Genomic DNA, 20,130 nt, shown 5'->3' on the forward strand with positions numbered 1-20,130 from the left:
AAAGCCTTCACAGAATTGTGGAGGTTATACTAACAGCAAACAGGGATTAAATCTGGAATGGGATGTATACTCAGCAGTAGAAACAACAAAATTCAGCTTGAGTCATAAGTAACACAGTTTTAATACGGAGAAAGAGTTAATGAGAATTTAAGAAAAAATGGGTAACTGCCCATCAATAAAAAATAAGAAGTCATAAATTATATGAAACCCTTGTAAACCTAAAGCCTGGTATTGTGGTATCTCGTTTTCCGTTTATAGGAAGTCTCTTTCTATCTTCAGTGAGACTGGAGTGCAATGAAACAGGCAGTAGGACTAGACTTTTCTTCAAACTCCCAGCACAAAGTGTGACAAATGAAACTAATTAGCGATGGAGGCAGGAAGCTGTAAATTCACTCCCTCCTAGTTTATGGCGTAGCGTCAGGTGAACATCGACAGACTGCACGAAGAAGGGAGACGACCCAGAGGAAGTGGTTCGGACAAAATCCTTGTGTTATTGCTGCCATTATGTTGTTGATCAGATTAGCCACCTAATCAGCTCACATTACAGTTAATGTCTGGCTCAAGTTTAAAGACAGAGGGGAACTGGTAATGGGAAGTAACTTAAAATTCCTCAGTTAGAAGCACTTTGAAAGAAGCTGCAAGTTTCTAGGCAGCCTAGAATAACCATTCACACAGTCCGATTTTTGGCACTTACAAGTACTTACATAATTCTGGAAACTATACACTTTACTTAATTGAAACATCATCATCTTTTTCTGGTGAAAAGAGAAATCCCAGTGTAAACTGCATTTAAAGATCTCCTCCTGTTCCACTGAAAGACTCCCCACCAACCTCGACATTTACAACTAACGTACTTATGAAAAAAATAAATCTGCTGACAAAATTGAGAGACTTTTTTTTAGTAGGAAATGATTAAAGCCATCACTCTAATTATCAGCATCATCCACATCACTTGCATCACTTGATGTAGAGTCACCATTTTAACCCAAGCCTTGCACTTAAAAAAAAATTACACTGCATTAAATTTTTGGCAGACACCCTTATCCAGAGCGGCTTACATTTCTATCTCACTTTATACCACTGAACAATTAAGCCTTGCTCAGGGCCCCAGCAGTGGCAGCTTGGGATTCAAACTCACAACCTTCTGATCAGTAGTCCAACATCACTAAGCTACCACACCCACACAAACTATTCCAAAGCCGGAGCAGATGTGTAAAGTTGACTATAAAATATATGCCTGAATATATTCTAGCCTGAAACCTGGAAGTTATCTACCCCTGAAGTCAGAACAGAAACTGCCTCTCTTCCTTAAAAACCAACTCAGTAACCATACAGTCTAAAAAAAACTGCTGCTGGTGAATCCTCTCTAACTGGGATTTAGCTTGATGGCGCTCTCAACCCCTGACCTATTTGTACTAGCATGAGGACATTTTTCATGGAGTCAAATTGCCCTTTTAAGTCGCTTTATATAAAAGTGTCTGCTAAATACTGACAATTTTAAACACTTTTAAATTAAAATCCCCTCTCATTCAGGAGAGGTCTCTAAAAATCCAAACTAATCCTTTAAGTTGCGCACCAGAGCTAGTCTACCAGAGGCAGAGAGGAATGTAAAGGATGGAAGTCAGTGTAAATTATTAACACAAGTCAGATAAAGATGTATAGTATGGGACCGACGTGACGCAGGTCATTGCTCATTCTGTACGAGAGAAGAAGAGTCCTGCTGCGGTAATTTCAGCCCTCCTCCATCATTCATCTCCCTGTGCTTTAATTAGCTTCACCAGGCTTTTGGCAGCGGACGCTCGGTGAACACCTGCATTTTTCAAATAAAGCACAGCACCTACATTTTTATTTGCTGTGTGTGCTGATGTGAATGTCCATGCAAGTGAAGAGAAAGAATGAGAATATATGAGCAATGCATTGTGAATAAGTGAATGAAATAAATATAAAAAATGAATCTGAAAGGAATATAAACTTAAATACAAGAGGTATGGGTATTGATGAATACATACAGGGTTTTTTTTTTGACATTTGAACTGATATGAAGCTCACCGTCATGAATCTCAAAGGCCATACTGGTGATCTTCTGTGTGATGACCATCATAGGCCTGGAAACATAGCAAGAACAGGAAGAAAGGATGAAGGGAAAAAAAACAGATAATAGGGATTTGTGGAACAAATATAAAACAAAACATAAAATAACACCTTGTCTTATAAAGGAAGCAACAACCTCTGTATATATTCTCAAACACACAATCCTTACCCTGTGAAGTCAGCTGAGTACATGCCATAGTCGAAGACATACACTCTTGTGATTTGACAGAAGCTAAGGTATGCCAAGGCAAACACCAAACAGTACCTGAAACAAAGCAATGCATCTGACATTAATGCTCGAATTTACTCAGAGCCTGCAAGCACCTGCTATAAATATTTACTAGATTTAGCACTCTCATGCTAAAACAAGTAAACAAGGACATTAATACAGCTGATATGCCATTAAATCCTCAACTGGTTTAACCCTAATACAAAGATGCGGATGTGAAAACATCAAGTTAGTGTTGATTTGGTGTAAAAGTTCTGTGGTTTTCAAGTTCATTAGTGATGTCCATGTTTGTGCCACACAATGCTGTGTGCTGTGATAGGTTAGAACAGTATTAAACCATAAAGTTTGCCTAGGCAGCATTTTCACTTAATTCTAAACCAGTCTCACATTATTACACAGATCGCTTAAATAAAGAAAATCTATAAGAATGGATGGAGAAATCTAGTCTAATTCTGCATGAAAACTGCACACCTAGGAAACCCGGCCACATGCCTCTTATTACTGCTTTTGGGTGGTGGACAAAATCATGCCTCCTCTGGTATGTAGTTACATATTGTGAACAGGTATTAATGAACTCCAACAACTTCCACAACAAGGTGTCCAGTACTTTATACAGAACAAGATATTTGTACAGTGGCTGAATAAAGCTCTGATCAAAAGGTGTCACTGCAGGGCCCTTGAGCAAGACCCTCTGCCCTATATTAATCACACACATAATAACAAACATGCCACAGTCCAACCTTTTGTAAACCATTAAATACGCTAATATGAAGCAAAGGCGAATCATTAAAAGTCTTATGTGATATTAATAGTCATAGTACATTTATAGCAAGTAGTACTGCTTTTCCTGGCAGTGTTTTGCAGTACTCTGCAATGTTTTACACATGTCTGCCTCTATATCAGTGCTGTTCCACTTTTACAGGCAGTTTAACATTGTTATGAAAATGGATGAAGAATTTAATCATGGATTAATGCAGTGTGTAAAATAATATAAAATCACCTAATAGCTTAGCAAGGAATGCTGGCCCCTGAAGTAATACAGTTAGCAATGTGCATGTAGTGTGTGTGCGTGTGTGTGTGTGTGTGTGTGCGTGTGTGTGTGTGTGCGTGCATGTGTGTGTATGGTGACAGCTCATTGTTTTCAATAAAGAGAAATTGCATAATCTCTCCTTTTCACACCTTTAAAATTTAAAACCCATCCTCGAACCCAGCCACAGAGCTTGCTGTTATTTGTGTATAGGTGTTTCATTATCACCGAGGCTCAGTGGGATGAGTGTGTGGCTGCAGGTTGCCTATTTTTGAAAGTGTGCAGACTGACACTGTGGGGTTGCAAAGATTCACCAGTGTTCCTTCAGAATGTTGAGCTGCTTGGTAAAACCTCCTCAGACCTTCCTGTACACAACACACTATAATACATTCTGCGCCGTTTCAGGCTCAGTATAGAATTACCTCAGCTGAGCATCAGCCCCTAAACCCCAAGCACGGTGCTTCCTCAGTACCTCTTACACAATACTGCAAATATTGTAAAGTTTTGTGAAGCAGCAATTCTTCAGTGTTACTGTTCATCTCTACACAGAAAGTAGCTGATTTTGGTATGCGTACAATACGTATACAATGACTCAGTTAGAGGTAAAACATGGCCTTTTATAGAGAAACTGACTCTTATTTCCTCATAGCTTATTTTTTGTTCGCATGGAAGGTAAAACACTGCTGGTGACGCATGCAGCACAGGTCCCATGGGACTGCAGCTGAGAACAGCAAGCATAATGGGTAGGTAGGTATGAAAGAAAGTAGGTGTGTGTGAGTATGTGTGTGTGTGGTCAGCATTTTCCATTCAATAGTTCCAGTGTGTGAAAAAGTTCATGACCTTGGACGCCTCACCTCTTTTGAATATTGATTACCCGTAGCGCCAAATAACAACATATGCTTACAAGTGTAAGTGTTGCTTTTTTTAACATAATGTCAAAAACAAAAAACAAAAATCCAGTCAGTATATATAATTATTTATCCAGTCAGTATATCAGAACCAGTCAGTATATCAGAACCAACATGGTCTTACCATATGGTACCCAATTACATTAAGGTTCCCTTAAATAACGTGATTTAACTGCATTAATTAACATTAAGAAAGCATGAAATTAAAAATAATTAGCTGGAATATATAATTATTAAATATTATATATTATTATTAAATATTACATAAATTATTACTGATTAAAAAATAAATAAAAACAGTAAATGCTCTAAGACGTCTGTGAAACAACTTACTTCCTGCAATTAAGTATATAGTGCTATCAGCTATAAACAGTCAAACCTTCACCAAACTCTTTTCTTTCAATTAAAAAAGTAGTTTATTTTACAAAGAAACTAAGAAACACAAACTCCTGACGAATTTCCTGTGGCAGAAAAATTACTGACACACTATGTCCCTCAATAACATCATACAGAAAGCTTCAATACAGTAACATGCTAATGGCCTATATTGCTCTTTCCTAATTTAAAATGGTGGCATGAACACTGCTTAATTCAGGTGGTGATTATTTGGCCGAATTAGTTTGTTACGACTAAAAATAATGGATCAGAAATTACTCTGACAATGTCATTCATGCTATATTAAAGGTGAACTGTTTTCTTTATATTAACTCAAATATCACACACAATGGAAAATAATGTACAGACAGATCTTATATCCACCAATCAGGCATAACGTTATAACCACCAGCTTAATATTGTGTTGGTACCCCTTTTGCCACCAAAACAGCCCTGACCCATCAAGGCATGGACTAGATCCCTGAAGGTGTGCTGTGGTATCTGGCACCAACATGTTAGCAGATCCTTTAAGTCTTGTAAGTTGCAAGGTGTGGCCTCCATGGGCCTCACCTCTCAACTTAAAGGACTTAAAGGATACTTACAGGACTTAAAGAACTTAAAGGATACTTTTAATAGATACTGACCACTGCAGACCGGGAACACCCCACAAGAGCTGCAGTTTTGGAGATGCTCTGATCCAGTCGTCTACCCATCACAATTTGGCCCTTGTCAAACTTGCTCAAATCCTTATACTTGTCCATTTTTCCTGCTTCTAACACATCAACTTTGAGGACAAAATGTTCACTTGCTGCCTAATATATCCCACCCACTAACAGGTGCCATAAAGAGGAGATAATCAGTGTTATTCACTTCACCGGTCAGTGCTCATAATGTTATGCCTGATCGGTGTATATCTCATATTTACACAATGCTTCCTTCCCAACATTCCAAACACTTTTAAGTAAAGAGAAAACTCTCATTTCAGAGCAAATATACATGCGCACTGACATAACTAACATGCCATTAAATCCTCAGTTTAAGTTTGCCCAAGTTATGCTTTCAGCAAAATTCTAAAGAAGTCTCACAATTATAGACAACTCATACATAAAGAATATCTATAAGAATGGGTGAAAAATGTCTGTCTGTCTATCTATCTATCTAACTATCTAGGATATGTGCTCTTTGTACTGATGTTGGGTGAGGAGGCCTGGGGTGTAGTTCCAGTTTATCCCAATGGTGTTCAGTTGGGTTAAGTTCAAGGCAGGACATTCCAGTTCTTCCACTGCTGCTAAAACAATGCACTAAAGCTCAGTTTGGTTAAAAACTCATATGAGTGTGAGGATCAGATGTCCACAAACTAGCCATATAGTATACCACTGCACATTTATTTTTAGATAATTATTTCCCTCAAACTGAGCTTTAGTGCATGGTTTTAGCAGCCATGGTTTGAGCAGCAGCGGAAAACAGAAAGTGGTCGGCTGATAAACTGATTTCATTATCACTTAACAGGAAGTGAGTGACTGATGATCAGCAACCAGAAAGAAATTATCTCTTGAGCATTGTGGTTGTACAAAATAAACGTTAGAAGTTAATTTGTAGTTTAAATGATTTGATCAATCGCATTCATATTATGAAAATATTTTATTTTAAGAATTGTTCAAAAATTATTAAAAAAAAAAAAAAGAAAAGAATGCCACCTGTATCAACATCACTGCTGAGAGCTTTACGGGAAGACATGCTGCCTGTGCATGCTGTTTGCTGATATCATGCTGGCCTGTTTTGTTTTCAGACATTTTTTTCACTATTATTTTTAAAAATGTCTTTTACTGTGTAAAAAATTAAAGTTTTTTTTTTTTTTTACAGATATTATTATTAACTGAGTAATCATTAAAATACTATAATGCACTTATAAAAATGTTTTTAGATGCTATTTTTAGTATAAGTGAAACAATTATCAACATTTTCAGAAATTTCTAACCCCTAAACCCAGAAAATCACATGACAAAATTGTGCTAAATGGAGAAGAGCTCTGCCTTTTTCTAGGCTGCCTATTTTTGGTGATAATGTGCCTTTTGCTTCACCAAGAAAAACCAGGTTGTATGACTATGTAATTTGAAAACATTTTTGGACTCCATTTTCACAGTAAACCTGTTACAGGGCCTCTAATAGCAAGATGCATTTAACAACAAGACTAGCATGTGACATGTTCCCGCTCATTACATAACTCAGATCTCTCTTAAAGCAAGTCAACCAAATCAGTGCAATAATCAGTATCACACCATCTGTACATAACTGACAGACCACCCGACCCCCAGACAGACGTTATTTTGCCCCAATTCATGAATGTGTGTTCAGATCTGCCAGATGTAAAAGCTTCTTTTTAAACGTCTTTGTTTGACTGACTTCAGGCGAAGCTAATAACGTAGGCTAGAGTTTTTGCTGTGTCTCAGCTGTGATTCTGCAAAATGCAGATAAACTCACTGACTCACTTGTGCATGTGTTCGACTCCTGCCAAGATCATGATGCCGTAGGTGATGCCACTCTGCACCAAGAAATGGAGAGCATACCTGTAAAAAAAAATACATTAAATAAAATGTTAAAATAGATCACACGCAAACAGATTTATGAATATAAACACAGATGTGCAAAAACAGCTGCTTGTAGCAGGCACATTAATAGCAGTCAGCCTCTCTCTTTCTCTCTTGAATTTTAATATTGTGGTAAAATTCAACAATGGCTTTTTCAAAAATAAACACGTGTAGATTGTAATGTGCTGTTTTCAGTGCAAGACAGACATTGTCAACCGTTCAGGATCTTATCTGTTCCCTTTTCTTCAGCTCCATTCATCCAACCCTCTCTCTCTCTCCTTCCATCTCCAAATAAACAAGAAACCAGGCAAAGTGACCTTGCCAAGGTCCTTCATTACTTCAGCTTCATTTATCTCTGTCAATATTCAACATGTCAATCAATATGGACCGGAAAATAAAGTGCTGCTATACATCAGAAGGTGGAGATACTGTGTGTCTTGAAGCCTTCGACAAAGCCGTTAACTATTATATTATATTTTTTTTCAATATTTTTGGCAGCAGCAACTGAATCCCGAATTCTGACTATTTTTCTTCAATATTTTGACTTAGAGTTAGCTATTGAACTAGCATATTAATTAAAGCTGGTTAATTTGGTTATTCGACTAAACAGCACTGAGCTATGCACAAGGTAAGATTAAAAAAGATACAATATATTTTTAATACATGAACAGAGCTCAGAATTGTAACACAGGAAGGCAATTTTATGTGATATTTTTCTCCTTTTAGCAGAAATGGGCTTCCATATTAAACACGTTAGACCACAGAAAGATCACACAAAGATAAGACACAAACAAAGATAAATACAATGTATGTATGTATATATATATATATATATATATATATATATATATATATATATATATATATATATATATATATATATATGTATATATATACACACTATATTGCCAAAAGTATTCGCTCACCTGCCTTGACTTGCATATGAACTTAAGTGACATCCCATTCCTAATCCATAGGGTTCAATATGACGTCGGTCCACCCTTTGCAGCTATAACAGCTTCAACTCTTCTGGGAAGGCTGTCCACAAGGTTTAGGAGTGTGTTTATGGGAATTTTTGACCATTCTTCCAGAAGCACATTTATGAGGTCACACACTGATGTTGGACGAGAAGGCCTGGCTCTCAGTCTCCGCTCTAATTCATCCCAAAGGTGTTCTATCGGGTTGAGGTCAGGACTCTGTGCAGGCCAGTCAAGTTCATCCACACCAGACTCTGTCATCCATGTCTTTATGGACCTTGCTTTGTGCCCTGGTGCACAGTCATGTTGGAAGAGGAAGGGGCCAGCTCCAAACTGTTCCCACAAAGTTGGGAGCATGGAATTGTCCAAAATGTCTTGGTATGCTGAAGCATTCAGAGTTCCTTTCACTGGAACTAAGGGGCCAAGCCCAGCTCCTGAAAAACAACCCCACACCATAATCCCCCCTCCACCAAACTTTACACTTGGCACAATGCAGTCAGACAAGTACCGTTCTCCTGGCAACCGCCAAACCCAGACTCGTCCATCAGATGGAGAAACGCGATTCGTCACTCCAGAGAACGCGTCTCCACTGCTCTAGAGTCCAGTGGCGGCGTGCTTTACACCACTGCATCCGACGCTTTGCATTGCACTTGGTGATGTATGGCTTGGATGCAGCTGCTCAGCCATGGAGTTAACCCATTCCATGAAGCTCTCTGTGCACTGTTCTTGAGCTAATCTGAAGGCCACATGAAGTTTGGAGGTCTGTAGCGATTGACTCTGCAGAAAGTTGGCGACCTCTTCGCACTATGCGCCTCAGCATCCGCTGACCCCGCTCCGTCAGTTTACGTGGCCTACCACTTCGTGGCTGAGTTGCTGTCGTTCCCAAACACTTCCACGTTCTTATAATACAGCTGACAGTTGACTGTGGAACATTTAGGAGCGAGGAAATTTCACGACTGGATTTGTTGCACAGGTGCCATCCTATCACAGTTCCACACCTGATTCTGATTATTTGGATGGGTGAGCGAATACTTTATACATACATACATACATATATATATATGTATATATGTATATATTATATATATATATATATATATATATATATATATATATATATATACATACACATACACATCAACATCTTGAGAACAGCAAGACAAGTTAATGAGAGCCTGTAAGCATGTCACCAACAGTTACAGCCTGCTATACATCTGAGAATTCACCCATCCTTCATTAGCCATTGACTGGTTTGTGCTATTAAATCGAATGCATTAACAAGACAAATATCTTCACTGATGCTCCAACCTCGATACGCCGTATTTATTGAACACTACAGTTATTCTTTGCTCTGTAAATAACACATAACTTCAAACCACAGCCATCCCACAGCCGTCAGGAAAAGTGATGTACAGCTCTACAGATTAATCTAGAAGTGAAGGGGAGGGCAGTGATGAATCATGCTATGTGCCATTAAAACAAATTCATATTTGTATCTCTTCTGTATAATTTCATTAGAGGAAAGCAACAGAGGGCTTCACAAATCACGAAACACGAATCCAACAAGGTCTAATTCACTCATTTGTCTTCAGTAACTGCTTTACGCAGGTCAGGACCTTGGTGGATCTGAAGTTTATCCTGGGAACACTGGGTATGAGGCAGGAACACACCCTGGATGAGATGCTGGTCAATCACAGGACTACTTTAATTATAATTCACATCTCAGTAACTCATGCATACTTTATAAATCATACCTAGTGCATAATGATTTAAATAACCAATGTATTTGCTGGAGATTTGATCCAAGTACCAGGAACCATAGAGCAACTATATACCCAATAATTTAGTTATAATTAGACATTAGTTAGTTTTTATTAAACATTATTTGGGAGAAACTTCAATTTCACTATGTACTGCATCAGATATATATATGTTTGAAATGAAATGTTGATTTGTATCGCTTTCGCAAAGAATAGAAACAGAAAAGAAAAACTTCCCACATTCCCACTGGCTCACCAGCCGAAGCAGAAGAGGGCGAAGTAGAAGCCGAGCAGCGTGGCCACCACGTGCCTCACAAACGGACTCGTCTTACTGGGGTGCAGATAGAGCCGGAAACAAAAGGCAGAGAGAAGAGCACACAGCTGACAAGCCACAAAATTCACCTGAAACAGAGAAAAGTTCTATATCACTTCATCAACAAGACAACATGTGGGTCTCAGGATTTCTTACATACAGATCATGCCCAGAATGAACAGATTCAGAGTATTTATGTTCCCCCATCAATGAATATATGCTTCAGATGCAGTGTGTTTTCATTTGATTTGAAGACAATCACATGTGCTCTATTGTCTTCACTCACTTTGCCAGTCGGTGCAGAAAGTTGCTTGAATATTTGTATAAAGTTAAACTTTTCTCAGCTGTTTTGCATCACCGGATTCGCCCACATCAATGGTCGGTGTCACTCATGTCACTGGAAGTCAACAGCTCTCTCTGGAAATAAATGACCTGCGGTCACTTTGCCACTGCGAGTCGCTGTACGCAGAAACGTATCATAATACAAACAATAAAAATGTCATTTTTTATAATACAGATATAATCATTTAGAGTTCAGGATGGAAAAGGTATGGCACTTCTCAGAGAGGTAGAACTTTCTTCAGCAACAACAACCTGACATGGACCTGACTTGTACATCAAGGAGGAGAAATCTTAAATCGGTCCAAGCTACAGAATTGCTTTAGTCGGTCAACACTTCTGTGATTTTGTGTGTGAAAATTCCTCATCACAGCATTTCAACTCAGTTAAGGTCTGTACTTAGCCACTCTTATCTTCCCTTGCTTTTTAAAGCATTCTGTTAATTAAGTTGTGGGTCACTGTCTTTAATAGCGTGCTAACCTGATGCTCCCTGCACCGTGCTTCATATTCGAGATGAGGTTTTTGTATTTCCCAAGGGTTCACAGATGTTTCAGAGAATGATTTTATTGCTTTTAATCTGCTTCATCAACCCTTCATTATCAGCATTTATTGCATTCCAGAGAAACAAAGTCTAAACAAGGCATAAAGCAAAGAACAGATTATGTAATACTGAGGCCTATTGTTTTAAAATCTGCTTTTTTTTGCCACAAAACAAGTGCCAACTCCGGAGCTACGTGCTTGTAGCATGGGATAATAGTCTCAGAGGAAGTAGAACTGCACTTCCATATCCAAAATGTGGAAAAAGGAATGACGATTTTTTGAGGAATGATTCAGCACTTTCCAACAGCACAAGGATTCCTTTACAACTCCAGTACCCAGAATGCCCTGTGGCCCAGATAAACACAATGCCGCCCCTTCTTGTCCTGTTCTTAAGTCCTGGTCTTGCAGCATGATGCTTGACACAAGAGGACATTTTCTTCAGCCCAGATCATGATGCTGCACAGTTACTTTCTATCCTTTTATTTTTTTTTTTCTCCATAAACACAATGCCACTATTTAAGTAAATGCAGGATCAACATCAGATTTGACTGAACAACTTTACAATGCAGTGACGATCACTGCAGCATCCTGAGCCTAAACAGGCAAACACCAAATAAACAAACACTAATGTCAAGGAAATAAAATGATGATATAATTGAAACCAGGTTCATTAGGCGAAATAAAACAATATAAAGCTTGGGACATTTTTATACATTACATGGGATATTTTATAGATGGAGGTGCAGGATTAGTTTGTATGGAATCTAAATCAGCAGTCAGGTTTTGATTAAACTAGTATAAATTGATAAAGTACCTAATAGGAGCAGCAAGATTTCATATATGTACCTGGTTTAAATAAAATCTCTCACAGACTCTTCCAACATATTGTGAAAACATGCAAAGAAAGTGCCATGTTGACATAAAAAATCATTTGAATAGAAGGAAGACCTCCAGTATTTGTTCAGCTGCTTGTCTACAATCTGCTCCTGTACAGCTGCACTTCACAAACCCACAACAAAACCACCGCCTGTTCTGCGACACCCAATACATCTGTCACTGAGCCCATATGGGCCCACAGACCAGGCCAAGGGGATTATGGGAGATTCTTGGCAGCTCCCTAAGGTGCCTAGCAAAGAGAGAGAGTCTGACTATTTTGTTTAAGGAGAGATTTAGCTGCCTGAGTAGCTTTTAACCCTTTCATCTACATGTGTTGTTCCATAAGCACTGGTCTCTCTCTGTTTAGAATATTTTTTGAGACCACATTTGTTTTAATCTTTACCAAATTGAATTAAAAATAGTACGTTTTTTACGGTAAAATTTGTGTAAGGTTGCAGATTCAGTTTTATAATAATCCGACATAGAAAATTGTAATAATTGTTTTGTATCACAATCCGTTTCAAACTCAAATTTTCCAAACATCCAGCAACAGAGTAAATAGAAAAGATATCTTGATGTCTCTTGTTTAAGCTAATGTAACATTTGAAAAAAATGTTAGCTAATAACTAGTGACTGGCTATATACTGTATACACAACTGTCAGTTTACACAATAATACACTTGGGTGCTCGGATGAAATAGCAGCAAACAAAGTCTACAGTTATTCTTCATGTTAAAACTAGAAAGAATTTCCTGGTAACACAACAGCACTTTTTGACCATATAGTACATAGTTATACTCTAAAAGGGTATTTAAACACTATCCAGTGTCACCCAGATGAGGATGGGTGTCTGTTTTTCCCTCATGTAGTCTCAGGAAGGTTTTCCTTGCCACACTCACCTCACGAGGGATAAATTTAAGATTTATCATTTCTATCCTGAATGTATATACAGTGGAACCTCGATTTTTTTTCAGTCAAAATGCCGTTGATGTGATGTCGACAAAATGTCGACAAACTCAACCCATGATACCAGCGTTGCCTTTGGCATGCGTTCAACAGCTATGTGAATTTTCGTGCATCTGTTCTATTTTTAGCCCAAGCTTGGTGGCATGACTTCCTGTGAGGATCCTTAACATGGAACGCTTGGCTTGGGTCAGTTCTTTGTAAGCAGCCATACAGTTTACATACACTTCGTATTGGTTATAATGGTCATATGTTTGGGTGGCTAGAACGGATTATCTGCATTTACATTATTTCTTACAGGAAAATTAATTTTCCAATATAAATTTTCGCCTCAATAACGAATTAAACTAGCATGCCGAGGTTCCACTGCATTTCTAAAAGCTGCTTTGTGACAATGTCCATTGTTAAAAGTGCTATAGAACTAAAACTATATTTGATTTTCCATTTGACAATTCCCAATGACTAGTGAACTCTCCCCCATCACACGATTGCTACAGACATGTAAAGCCAGCCTACTACATCAATTCAAACCTCTGTATGACTGCATGAGAGGAAAGACTAACTCACTCAGAGGAAAGAACTATCTACTCTCTTCCACATACACAAGCTCATAAACGTCCACCAATGCTAGTGCTGCACTGATTGACAGGGGAGCGAGCGTATGATATTCCTCCCACCCAGACAGCAGGGTGCTGATTACTGGTTGTGGTATTGTGGATTCTTAAATATGATTTTGTAGTACAGGATTTGAAATGCATTGTGTGGCTTCGACATAATTTGACTTCTATAACTTTTTAATAAAAAAAAAAGTCAGCAGCATACAATTTCAATCGAATGTAATTCAACTGTGAATACTGTTCAAAACTACAACTTTAACTAAAGATTAACGTAAATCTAACATAAAAATAACAATTTCTCAATTTTTGTGTGCAGATTGTAGTGACAGATTTTTCATTCCATGCTGATAATCTTACGGCTTTAAATCTGTGCTTTTGAGGCAAATCCACATTTAAACAAGAAAGTCTGAACTGAATCCAGGCCACGCATAATGGACTATAGAGAAAAGATCACAGCGTGCAACATGACTTCATTCATTATTCTAAAAGCATTTAGTGTTTAGCACTGTACACTACTGGATCCATTAAAGCTTTAAGCAAATGTCTCCTCTCTAGTTTCTTTGTAATTCCCACATGTTTATAACCCATCTTTGAAAGCAAATGAGGAATTTAATAGACTAGTATATTAAAGAAAATCTTTTGTTATTGTGTTCAATTTCTGAAATTTTATAACAACTGCCTTGTTACAGAGATCTATAAAGTTTTACGTTTCATTGTTTTTTTTTCCTCCATAGCTGTCCATTCTTCAAAATGATTGATTACAGAAGATTCAACATTCACATTCGGGTTGTCGTTAAGAATTTGGTCAAAAACAACTGACTCATAACCTGGTTTCTCTTCCATTTTAGGTTTTATATAACGCTGTGCATTTATATATAAATACGCCGCTGCATAAAATTCAACTTATCTTTGGTAGCCACTTCTACTTTATTGTGTGCCTTCATGCTGAAGCCTCAAGGGATTATGATGTATAACAACATGCTGATCCAGCAACATGCTGAAGAAACTGCATGAAGTCGATATAAAAATGAGAATCACGTCATAGTTTGTGTCTGAGATTAAAAATAACATCTTAAACCTCAGATAAGAAGGAGGGTATGAGCTTTGTTGGGCAATAATTCATTCACATCAGATGCATAAATGCACTGCATATAAAGCCAGGAATGCAGAATGTGGTTTTCAATTGAAAATTAAAAACCCCCGACAGGAAACCATGGAGGATAAACACACTGAGATCCAAGTTAGAAAATAATTACTGCTGCATATCGGAGGTGCTATTCCATTCAATAAAAAAATACATTTATATGGAGACTAGACTGTCAAACTTCTTTAAAAAAATATTTGTATTCAAATGCATGTAAATATTAATGTCTAGAGCAATAGTGTTACACTGTACATCCATGTCATGTAAAGCACAAAAGGTCGCTGTTTTAAGCAACAAAAATATAAAATCATAGATGTTATAATCAATAATGCATTATGCTTCTTTATGCTACCTATTAATTTTTGTTAATTTATATTTATGATATAAATATTTTTCCATATTTTAGCCCTCACTGTATATATGATCATTACATAGAGTGTGACCTAGGAATGAATACAAATCTCTTGATGCTTACACCTTGTTTGTGGGCATGTTTAAGTGTATACAATTACACAGTTTTGAGGATTTTGCAGAACTGAAAGCCAAAGTGCTGCCCAGAAAGATATTGTTATATTGCAAGCTTTTGTAAGATGAACAACATTAGCTAGCTAAATGTATCCGTTATAAAAAAAAACCTCATAAGTAAGAACATGAATTAGTGTTAGTCTCTGAGGCACTATAATCACATTTTTTTCACTGTCCAGATGTTTGAGGTGAACCTTAACAATAGTCTGTATCTGCATCATGTTGTGAATTACCCTGCTGTCACAGGATTGGCTGATTTAATAATTGTGCAAATGTATGAACACGTATTCATATGTGGAATATATGATCTCAAAAGCCTAAGTGTTGTAATAACAGACTCCGTGCATCTCTCTCAGTGGTCTGTGTGAGATGATCACAGATCTTTCAGGAGACTAGCAAAGCTCATTTTAACATAACAATTGACTGCCCTCGGCTGTGGTCAAAAGGATGGAATGAATCAATTAAATAAGTGTGGAGGTCAGGAGTTCAAGGGAGCACCGCAATATTTATAACCTGCCTGCGTTAAATCAGACCTGGACAGGAAGACAGGAAATTCACTGTAGAGGTGTGCATTTGGACCAGGATTCGAACAAACAGTCATCAAAGCAGGTGGTTTTTTTCCTTCATACAGGCAAGATGAGCAGCAGTGTAAATGATTTTAAATATATTTAGATTTGGTGGCTTCGTGGTTAGTACATCTGTCTCACGCCTCAGGGGTTAGAGGTTTGATTCGTGACTCTGTCCTATGTGGAATGAATTTGCATATTTGGGTTCATCCCATAGAGGAGGCTGTTGTCTACTTGCAGGAAACAATCTAAAACACGAAAGGCAAAAAAAATGGTTTTGGAGAAAATAAAATTGCCTTCCCTCCCACTACCTCCCGATATAAAGAAGGTGATTATGAGAGACTATCAAATGTTACAAACAAGAGGATCCAAAAGCTCCTTATAGAATAATAGAGGTCTGAAGCAAACAGGGAAACATTATTAAAGGATATTTATAACACACAAAAAGCAAACTGATAAATGAAAATTGTTCTTCCCCCACTATCAAGGTCTGAATCAACACTATATGAGCATTTTTGTCACTTGAGAAGGAACATATGCAACCGCACTAGCAGATTTATTTTTCCTCCTTAGTCTATATTTACTCCTAATACAGTAAAACTGTGGCAGAATGTGGCTAGGGAAAACAATACAGCTTTCTTGTGATGTATAGCCCTGAAAAGCCACCCATGCGTTATTAATTTCTCATGACGGCTCAGCGAGAAGAGCTAGAGTGTCGCCACACCTGTTAAGAGCTCACTCACCCTCACCTGCAGTAACAGTGCTCTGTAATTCATGGCTCTCGATGCCTCTTGTTACAGTCTGGGTCATGCTTCGCTCTAGTGATTCTCATCTCTAGAAATGGAGAAGTGGAACCTGAGAACTGCTCTCCACGTTCTTCAGAGTGAAGAAGACATACAGCATGTGCATGTGAAGGTGCCGACTGGTCAGGCTGCAGATAAATCACTTAAATTTTCTGCCTGAGCGACTTGAAGCAGTAGCTGACTAATGGGGCACAGGATGTGGAGCATCCTAAGATCTAGCGAGTGCTAATGTCTTTAATGTAACAAATGACTTTAACTAGGTAATTAAATAATTAAGCAGAACAGCACAAAAACTCATAGAAGGTTTGTTTTAATGTAGAACTATAAATTTTTCTTATTACTGTTATTCTATAATGCAGCAAGTTTGCTGTATAATTGTAAAGTGTTTAAAAAAAAACCCCCCACAAATTTTACAGGTTAAAATGGGATAAATATATGGGATAGATATTTTTGTCCTGCAGCTCCTCATCAACAAGCATTTGACAGCCTCTCTGAACACTAACAGAGGGAATCCTGGAGAGCCTTGTTGCTAGGACACTCTGTACTGTTCAGATGAAGAATGGAATCCTGTGCATGTGTGTGTGTGTGTGTGTGTGTGTGTGTGTGTGTGTGTGTGTGTGTGCGTGTGCAAGTGTGCATTTGTGGCAATCAGCTCGTAACCAAAAAGAGGGAAGTGAAAAAAAACAAGTAAAAGGCAAGTTGCAGACACTATTTTAGTCACTGACATCAAGAGGGTGCTGTCAAGGTTCAGGCATTTGATGCACATGTACAGCACAACTCTCTCTCATACAGAGCTAAAACACTCAATCAGAACGTACAAACGTTATCATTAATCTGTAGAGAAGGGTTCATGTTTCGTACTCTATAGCTAGAGCCCTTTGAGTGGGCTCGATGGCTTTATTATAACTTACTTTAGCCATACTACGCAACAGAATAATAGAGTTTCCTGTACCAATGACATCTGATGCCTTAAAAAAAAAACATAGCTATACTAAAAATATGCCCCCTTCTAAACCTGGCACATGGTTTTATATCAAACATCAAGACTGCTGCTGCTGCAAATGGAATCATTAAAAAGTGCCAAAGTGCCATGCTGAAGTTAATGTAGTGATAAATAATTATTTGTGTTCATAAAGTGCTAATGAAGAAACAGGCTATTTTCTCAAATTAGTTGTTTCATCAAGATACGAAAATTGTCTCGATGGCCTACATACTTTAGTTTGTATATATAACGAGTAATACTGAAAATATGTAAAAACACAATATTTATTTACACAGTAATGAGCAGAGTGGTTTGATCAGAAACCTGCATATGAGGAGACGTCGCACGGGCAAATGTACAAGCTTTAGCAGCCTACAGAAATCAATTTATGTAGTATTTGCTCTCATGAAACAGTTACACTCATAACTAGGGGATGTGGTAGCTTAGTGGTTAAGGTGTTAGCCTACTGACTGGAAGGTTTTGAGTTCAAATCCCAGGTCCACCAGGCTGCCACTGCTAGGTGCTTGAGCAAGGCTCTTAACCCTCAGTTACTCAGCCAAAAAAAATGTAAGGCGCTCTGGATAAGAACGTCTGCTAAATGCCAGAAATCTTGTCGAGGATGCATCAACACAACTCTTACACTACTAATGTATTGCAGCCTAATGCACCCTGACTACCTCTACAACATGCATGTATCCTCATTTACAGTCTACTTAGCAGTGATCGATCATTCAAGACGTATGTTAATCTCAAACATAAACAGGGCAGTAGATTCAACACACTATTAGTTTAAAAGCTCCATTCTTGTGCACGACATGTACTATTGACCTCTGCACTGAAAATAAGTTACCAAATAATTACCCTGTGATTAAATACCTCTTAAGCACTAAGTGTTTTCTATATCAATATAGAATATACTCAATTATTAATGTCTGAGGAGAAGCACTATCCCTATTACTCTCTGCACTCAACCCTCAGCCAACTATGGTCAGCTAGACAAGCATGGAAATGCATTAATCTGGGAAATGAATGGCAATGAGAAACATATGTGAAGCAAAGAAATCGGTTACTGGCAAGCCTGGAATATGGTTATTGTAAATGTACACTAATTATTTTCTAAAAAAAAAAAAAAATATGTACACTGATAAATTTGGTACAATGCTTTTATCCAAAGTGAGTCCAGAAGCCATTTCAATCATAAAGCTACAGAGAGTTAAGAGAAAATAAATAAATAAAAATAATAAAATAAAATGCCTCAGTGTTAATGTGGTGACTGTCAGTTGGTTGCTTTCTGGCTACAATTCTAGTACAAGGAATGAGGGATTTGATGTGTTTGGTCTAGTATCAAGTCATGCTTCTAGAAATCACAGAGTCTGGTACTTTCTATCACTAACCTCCTACTTTTACAAGAAGAGGTTTAAAATGTGCTGCTGTGAACGGTTTGTTAAGCTAGTGACCTTGCTCTGAAAAGCTCATTGTGTCAGTGCTCAAAGGTTTGCCTTCTCATCATTAATCATTGTACAGCAGTGCCGATATCAATCCATCCAGGAGTTTAGTAATTGTTGCTGCAAAAAATGCCTGATTTTGCTGCAAATGTTTAAAAAACAATGCATGGCTGTGATGCAGATTTTGAAGTTTTTTTTTGCCAAAACCTGGTCAAATTGGCAAAATAGTAAGCATGGGATTCTTCTTTTGAACTACTACTAGTACTAGTAAGAGACATATGTAATTACTTTCTGTGATAACTGTACATGTTTGATGCACATGAATCCAAAGACGGCTTTGGCTGGATGTTGTGATGTCACATGGTGCATCTGGGCCTGAATCTGCAGAAAGACTTGCGGTCAATTTGAAAAATTGCAAGCTCCTCAGAATATTGAAGGGTTTGCTTGACTGTGTGGTCATTTTTGCTATTGCAAAAATCTTGGAGAGACCAATTATATACATAGACTATATTGCCAAAAATTTTGGGACACCCATCCAAATCATTGAATTCAGGTGTTGTTTTTCAGGGGGTTGGGCTTGGCCCCTTAGTTCCAGTGAAAGGAACTCAATGCTTCAACCAAGACATTTTGGACAATTTCATGCTCCCAACTTTGTGGGAACAGTTTGGGGATGACCCCTTCCTGTTCCAACATGACTGCACACCAGGGCACATAGCAAGGTCCATAAAGACATGGATGAGCGAGTTTGGTGTGGAGGAAATTGAATGACCTGCACAGAGTCCTGACCTCGATAGAACACCCGATAGAACACCTTTAGGATGAATTAGAGTGGAGACTGCGAGCCAGGCCTTCTCGTCCAACATCACAAATGCCCTTCTAGAGGAATGGTCAAAAATACCCATAAACACACTCCTAAACCTTGTGGAAAGCCTTCCCAGAAGAAGCTGTTATAGCTGCAAAGGATGTGCCAACTCCATATTACATTCATGTGCACATAAAGGCAGACATCCTAGATTTGGCCTGGCTCACAGTCTCTGCTCAAATTCATCCCAAAAGGTAAGG

At 38.0% G+C, this 20,130-nt stretch overlaps 1 protein-coding gene across 4 annotated transcripts in view; it reads right to left on the reverse strand.

Annotated features, from left to right (window-relative positions):
- Nucleotides 1–20,130, reverse strand: part of mboat2b (membrane bound O-acyltransferase domain containing 2b) — a 37,998-nt gene that overhangs the window by 12,637 nt on the left and 5,231 nt on the right. Inside the window, exons 2-6 of one of the 4 annotated variants that reach the window (XM_058379103.1) lie at nucleotides 10,555–10,727; nucleotides 10,212–10,357; nucleotides 7,120–7,197; nucleotides 2,261–2,356; nucleotides 2,050–2,105 (exon numbers count right to left, since the gene is read on the reverse strand). In XM_058379103.1, the coding sequence (XP_058235086.1) occupies nucleotides 2,050–2,105; nucleotides 2,261–2,356; nucleotides 7,120–7,151 (184 nt within the window). In that variant the 5' untranslated portion in view covers nucleotides 7,152–7,197; nucleotides 10,212–10,357; nucleotides 10,555–10,727. The remainder of the gene's footprint in view (nucleotides 1–2,049; nucleotides 2,106–2,260; nucleotides 2,357–7,119; nucleotides 7,198–10,211; nucleotides 10,358–10,554; nucleotides 10,728–20,130) is intronic. The other 3 variants (XM_058379104.1, XM_058379102.1, XM_058379105.1) reach the window with 3 other exon arrangements.

This window comes from Hemibagrus wyckioides, linkage group LG25 (assembly GCF_019097595.1).
Source record: "Hemibagrus wyckioides isolate EC202008001 linkage group LG25, SWU_Hwy_1.0, whole genome shotgun sequence".
Taxonomy (NCBI): domain Eukaryota; kingdom Metazoa; phylum Chordata; class Actinopteri; order Siluriformes; family Bagridae; genus Hemibagrus; species Hemibagrus wyckioides.